Source organism: Protomyctophum parallelum (assembly GCF_964188405.1).
Source record: "Protomyctophum parallelum genome assembly, chromosome: 23".
Taxonomy (NCBI): domain Eukaryota; kingdom Metazoa; phylum Chordata; class Actinopteri; order Myctophiformes; family Myctophidae; genus Protomyctophum; species Protomyctophum parallelum.
This window is the reverse complement of record NC_139715.1, coordinates 29,048,358-29,055,581: the sequence shown is the minus strand read 5'-3', so window position 1 is coordinate 29,055,581 and position 7,224 is coordinate 29,048,358. Positions and strand designations below refer to the sequence as shown.

Below are 7,224 nucleotides of genomic sequence, written 5' to 3'. Positions count from 1 at the left end.
TGTCCTCCCCATGTCCCCTAGGGTAGGTACCCTCACATGTTCACCCCGTGTCCCCTAGGGTAGGTACCCTCACAAAAAACATGCAGTAATCCTGGTCACTAAACTGCCTCCCCCTGGCCAGCCGGGGCGCCTGATGGAGGGAAAGGAACTGGTTGGAATAACGTGTCCCTTCCACGCGCTACGTCCGGTCTGGGAAACTTCCCCCCGTCAGGTGAAAAAGAAGCAGCTTGGACTCCTCATGCATAGAAGGAAGCATGAGGTCAGTCCGTTGCTCTCCCCAGGTTGGCAGAGGGAGTGTAGCGCCCAGGATTACATTAGACAATTTACACTGGGTGAAAGAAATGCATTACAAAAATCATGTGATAAACATTTTTTAAGTAAACATTTCTCTATGAAGAAATACCATTGTCTTATTGTTATACAAGCTTGCAACGCGTTGCGATGTGACACGTTGTGAGCTTGTAGATATTCAAATAGCATACAGTGTATAAAATTGGGCTGAAGTGTTTAATGTATGTTTTGTAAATGTAATAATTTATATCTGCAAAGTAACTATAGGCAACTATAAGGTTTTCCACTAAATAACTGTAGTGGAGTAAAAAAGTACAATATTTGCCTCTGGGATGTAGTGGAGTAGAAGTAAAAGTAGTGACTGGAAATAGTACTCCGGTAAAGTAAAAACTCACTCGAGCAAATGTACTTTACTTAAATAAATGTACTTTACTTAAATAAATGTACTTTACTTACGCCACTGAAAACGAGACAGATCAGTCCCCGTCATGTACGTCAGTGGTTCCCAAAGTGGGGTCCGGGGACCCCCAGGGGTCCTTGAGGGAGTTCCAGGGGGTCCCCATCGAAATGATAGTTTGGAACCAAATGGAGCCTTATGGGTCTGTAACTCTGAGAGTGTACAAATGGAACCAAATGGACCCGTTAGGATCCAATTTACTATTTAAATCCGGGTCCCAGACATAGAAATACCATTATATGGGGGGGTCTGTAGACTAATGCATGTCAAACTGGGGGTCCTTGAAATTAAAATGGTTCAGAATCACTGCTAGAGCCGTAAAAATCTTCTCTTATGGGGGTCCCTGGCATTATCTCTTCAAATGGGGGTCCCTGGCATTATCTCTTCAAATGGGGGTCGCTGGCATTATCTCTTCAAATGGGGGTCCGCGGGGATAATTAGTGTCAATTTGGGGGTTCTTGAGATGAAAAGGGTTGGGAACCACTGATGTACCCGTATGTACAGTATATATTATTATATACTGTATGTACAGTATATATAATATATTATTATTATATACTGTATGTACAGTATATATTATTATGATATACTGTATGTACAGTATATATTCACAGAGTCAGCATAGTATTCACTATAAAAGAGGAGACAGAATCCAATGCCAAATGTGTGTAGTTATAGACAGATATATTAGTTATACTAGTTAGGGATCGAGTGTGATAGACATTATTATTATCATTATCATTATCATTATCATTATCATTATCATTATCATTATTATTATTATTATTATTGAGTGCTTTTATTTGTTGTCATCCATTGTGTACCCAAACCTGAGTTGTTCCCATATATGGTGACACGACGAGTGGCCCAGGAAATGATTCTCTATATTCATTTTCTCCATAGGCTTTCAAAAAGTATTTATTTAAAGACGGTTACGCCACAGACAAAGCCAACTCGGATCGTGACAAATCATGACAATAATTATACAATGTTTTGGGCCGATCAAATAATTAGTAAGAAGAAAAACAAAACAAATAGTGTTGTATCCTGCCTTTATTTTCTTCTTTCAAATTATTTGATCGGCACAAAATATTGTTATATTATTATGTTTTTTGTTGTCATGATTTGTCACGATCCGAGTTGGCTTTGTCATTGTTTTTGGGTGAACCATTCCTCTAAGAGTAAATATGTGCCAGTATAGATGTGTGTGGATCAGGCTATATGTATCCTATCAGTATTTTACATAAACGCAGCGTAGCACATTCTACCATAATGTTGTTGAGGATTTTACATAACAATAAAATAATTATATGGAAACCTGGAGAAGATTGGTTCCTTTTGCTACAGGCAGTGGTCTCTGGACCCCCACGGGACCCTTCTTTAAGAGCGGCAAGGACGGAGTTCTCCGTTCAATCAATTAGTAACGCCCAGCTCTCAGGGTGGAGATTGATAAAAAGGATGGAGATTTATTGATAAGATATCAAAAGCGATCGCATCGCTCCACAGGCTGGGAGCATCTGTTTGCGCAACACTCAATGTCATTTCCGGTTGGGACGTCATCGACAATGTTCCTCCCCCATTTTAGCCGATGAGATCGAAAATCTTAAAACGTGAATGACTCCTTGATCTAAATCATTCCGTCCAATTCTAAGCAAAGATTACAAAACACAGACGGCCCACCGCGGTCCCGTCGCTAGTCGCGTCGCTAGTCGCGTTAGAATTAATCATACCTCCCGTTGTTGTCGATCCCCTCGGGAGTGTTTTGGCTACATCAAGCTATAACTTCAGCTACATCCAGGATAGCGGTTGGTCCGTCGCTATAAATCGCTGGACGCTATGATTTAATGGATTAAATTAACCCGGGCGATTAACGTTAAGCACAGCTGTGTTTTATATTCTATAATAACATGATGTGGGGAGCTCACCGTGACACAGCTGTGTTTTATTTTCCTGTAAAGGACCTCATATTATTCATTTTCCACCATTCAAATAAATGTGATTTTCATTTAACGCTTGGAGTGTACCACATGGGCTGATTTCATTGACTGAACAACAGTGATTTGATTGGCTGAGCACCAGTGTTGATTTCGTCGACTAAAACTAAGACGACTAAATAAGACTAAGACTAAATATACTGACAATTTCGTCAACAAAATAAAAACTAAACTAGACTAAGTGGAGAAGAGATCCAGTATAAGTCATTTTACACTTGGTTGTATGCTGAAAATAGCAGATTTACAAGTTTTACAAGTGTGTGAGCTTGTAGATCGGCTATTTTCAGCAAGTGTAAACAACATTACGACCGCATCAATTAAGGCCCGCCAAAATACATTTTAGTCGACTAAATCAACCGTAGATTTAGTCGACTAAAATATCAATATTAGTTGACTAAAACTAGACTTAACACACACATGACTATACAATGTAACTGAAACTAAATGAACAATATTCAAAAAATATTCATAAAACTGAAATCAAATTTTGCTGCCAAAAACAACACTGCTGAGCACGGAATGTGATGTGTGACGATAAGAACGCCCCTCACTTACAGGTGTGATTTTTTTGAGGGGCGCCCCTCCTATATACAAGGTACGTGCAAAATATAGGCTTTGCTTCTACCTTGTGGTGACAACGGACAAATGCAGGATGCAATACACATACTATATATAGGCCTACAACAAGAATATGAATTTTAGTGGTGTTTATAAATGAAGACATGTTTTTATTTGTTCTTAAACATCAAGAACGTAGAATAATAATTAGGCCTACTCATATTAATAGTAATACTATAATATTTATGGAACGCAGAATAATATTTAAACTAATATGTTACATTTTCAGACAAAGTCAGCGCATTCCCCATATTTTTTTTATTAGGCTATATTTTGACACTTGCTTTGGCATTGTAAACATATGTTTTCTCATGCCACTAAAGCTCATTTGAATTGAATTGAAAGAAACTGAAATTGAAATGGAACCATTATTGCGGAATCACTCGTCGTCGGTTTCTAGTTTCTACCCGGACCTGTTAAGAGGGAACACCAGCGGTCAGTGTTGCCATGTCTGCTTATTATAAGCGACCTTGGTTTGTTTTCCTGTAAAGTTGCTTGTATTGATTGAAGTATTTATTAACAGTTTGCAGAATTACAGTACATTTCAAGCACAAAAACTGTTACCTGTGAGTGGACGACACCATAAAGCATTACACTTGTTTACAAGAGGGTCCACCATGTTCAATTCATTAGAACATTTAGAGAAGTACAAATATAGCTTACACAGTACACTTCTATATTAAAAAAACAAAACAGTAAATCATGTAGGAGGTAAAAAGGGAAAGGTGACATATACAGTGAGGGGTAGTGGGGTGTTCACGCTTTACGGGAGCCAGTTTCGAATCGCAGGCGTCCGGTGCCCTTTGAGAGCGGTTTTGAAGGAGTCAAGGCCGCAAATTTAAGTCAATCAATCAATCACACCGGATTTGTGTTATTATATAAATATATTCCACATTACTTTGAGCAGATCTACAAGATCCACCACAACGCATGCGACGCGGCGTTGTTCTGAGCTTGTAGATCAGCTATATATTTTTAGCTTCTGTTGGGCTTGTTTTCATGATAGACCTGGTTGCTTGTTTCTCTCTCGCAGTCTGGCAACACTACTAGTGTTCACACACCGAGCAGAGCGGAGAGTAGCCTCGTGCACTGATGACATCACAACAACACTCATTTAATAACAACAACAATACATCATACAAACAATAACAATAATTATTATTATTATTAATCTGTCCTAATCAACATGGTGGGGAAGATAAAGCATGTCAGACAGAAGCTACACCAGGAGGCTGTGAGGATCCAGCTCCAGCCTGCTGCCTGGGGGGGGTCCGCCGCCCCGGGACCCCCGTCTGGGTGCTGCTGGGGACCCCCGGGTGCAGGCGGCGGACCCCTGGCCGGGGGCGGTCCGCCGAGACCCCCGGAGACGCAGAACAGCCACCAAGACGCCATCAAGGAGAACAAGCAGGTACACAACACAGTTAGCCCCGTGGTTCTCAGCTAGGGGTCCGCATGTGGTTCTCAGCTAGGGGTCCGCCTTTGTGGTTCTCAGCTAGGGGTCCGCCGGTAAGCCCGGTGGTTCTCAGGGGTCCGCAGGGTTCAGACAGGATTCTTTTGGGGGGTCCCCGGTTCGAATCTAGGATTATTGTGGTGGGGGTCCCCAGTTCAAATGTGTTTATCTTCAGTCCAAGGACCCCTTAGCTGAGAGCGAGATGAAGCAGGGACCACCTTAGCTGAGACAGATGAAGCAGGGTCCCCCTTAGCTGAGAGAGATGAAGCAGGGACCCCTTAGCTGAGAGAGATGAAGCAGGGACCCCTTAGCTGAGAGAGATGAAGCAGGGACCCCCTTAGTTGACAGAGAGATGAAGCAGGGACCCCCTTAGCTGAGACAGATGAAGCAGAGACCCCTTAGCTGAGAGAGTTGAAGCATGGACCCCCTTAGCTGACAGAGACATGAAGCAGGGACCCCTTAGCTGAGAGAGAGGTGAAGCAGGGACCCCCTTAGCTGACAGAGAGATGAAGCAGGGACCCCTTAGCTGAGAGAGAGATGAAGCAGGGACCCCCTTAGCTGACAGAGAGATGAAGCAGGGACCCCCTTAGCTGACAGAGAGATGAAGCAGGGACCCCTTAGCTGAGAGAGAGATGAAGCAGGGACCCCCTTAGCTGACAGAGAGATGAAGCAGGGCCCCCCTTAGCTGAGAAAGAGATGAAGCAGGGACCCCTTAGCTTAGAGAGAGATGAAGCAGGGACCCCCTTAGCTGACAGAGAGATGAAGCAGGGACCCCCTTAGCTGAGACAGATGAAGCTTAGGGACAGGGGAGAACGTTTTTTTTATTTTGTATTTTAAAATTAAATATTATAAAAGTATATTCAGTTTAATTTAGTCCCATACAAATTAGAAATGGCATATACTTTAGCTATTGAAAAATAGCAGATAGGTCTGCTATATTTTTGAAAAATCGTGAAAATGTGTCGCAATTCTTTGAATATAATATTCTTTCATGGCAAACTTTTCTAACAAAAATCTTTGCTTCTTAGGGGTCCCTGGAACAACATTATTTTCAGATGGGGGTCGGTGGCCAATTATAATATTGGGGGTCCTTAGCCATGACATGAAAATGTTTGAGAACCACTGACGCAGAAACACAGGGCTTTTCAGAAAACTGTCACTACTTTTGGCAATTGAGTTAAATACATTTGGAACTTTGCAGAAATGTAATTTCTATCCGTAATGTTCTAATGGTCAACAACAGTCAGAAACACAATTTAATCGTTAATCACAATTACTTGAGAGACAATTAATGGTCAAGTAAATGTCAAGAATCTTAACGGTATTAAAAAAATTAAAATGTAATTGGCCGTGTGTGTCCTCCTCGTTAACACACATTAATATCAGGTGTGTCCTCCTCGTTAACACACATTAATATCAGGTGTGTCCTCCTCGTTAACACATTAATATCAGGTGTGTGTCCTCATTAACACACATTAATATCAGGTGTGTGTCCTCGTTAACACATTAATATCAGGTGTGTGTCCTCGTTAACACACATTAATATCAGGTGTGTGTCCTCGTTAACACACATTAATATCAGGTGTGTGTCCTCGTTAACACACATTAATATCAGGTGTGTCCTCCTCGTTGACACACATTAATATCAGGTGTGTGTCCTCCTCGTTAACACACATTAATATCAGGTGTGTCCTCCTCATTAACACACATTAATATCAGGTGTGTGTCCTCGTTAACACACATTAATATCAGGTGTGTCCCTCTCGTTAACACACATTAATATCAGGTATGTCCTCCTCGTTAACACAAATTAATATCAGATGTGTGTCCTCGTTAACACACATTAATATCAGGTGTGTCCTCCTCATTAACACACATTAATATCAGGTGTGTCCTCCTCATTAACACACAGACGCTGAGCTCCTTTCCATCAGGGATATTCTCCGGGACGAAGATCAGCCGCGAGGCGCTGGTCCAGACGCTGAAGATAGAAGAGGCTCCAGACGTGGTCGCCACAGCGCCACCTACAGACAAAGGTAACGTGGTCGCCACAGCGCCACCTACAGACAAAGGTAACGTGGACTCAGGAGGATGTTGCTGCTGCTGGCTGGTTAGCACATTTAGAAAAACCTTACTCAATTTAAATGTCATTGTAACTAAGATATTCAATAGGAATTATTTATTTTTTAATTACATATTTAGCCAATAAGGAGGAGCGCAGATATCCGATCAGGATCTGAGCAGCAACAACCCATAGCCTGAAGTGACATGACTCGGCCAATAGAATGACAGAAATCACTGGAAGTTGCCTGTATTAGCTTTAACCTTTGAGAGTGTAAAATTAAACCAAATGGACCCTTATAGATCTTTAACACTTGAGAGTGTGAAATGACAAACAAGGGTCCATTTGGTTT

At 41.6% G+C, this 7,224-nt stretch overlaps 1 protein-coding gene across 4 annotated transcripts in view; it reads left to right on the top strand.

Annotated features, from left to right (window-relative positions):
- The first annotated feature begins 4,422 nt into the window (after positions 1 to 4,422).
- The window catches only part of slx9 (SLX9 ribosome biogenesis factor), a 16,270-nt gene continuing 13,468 nt past the window's right edge, over positions 4,423 to 7,224 (top strand). For all 4 annotated transcript variants that reach the window (XR_014568864.1, XR_014568865.1, XR_014568866.1 and 1 more), the window contains exons 1-2: positions 4,423 to 4,768; positions 6,723 to 6,846. Coding sequence is in view for 1 of the 4 variants with exons in the window: in XM_083758636.1 (XP_083614762.1) it covers positions 4,547 to 4,768; positions 6,723 to 6,846 (346 nt within the window). In the remaining 3 variants the exon portion in view is untranslated. The remainder of the gene's footprint in view (positions 4,769 to 6,722; positions 6,847 to 7,224) is intronic.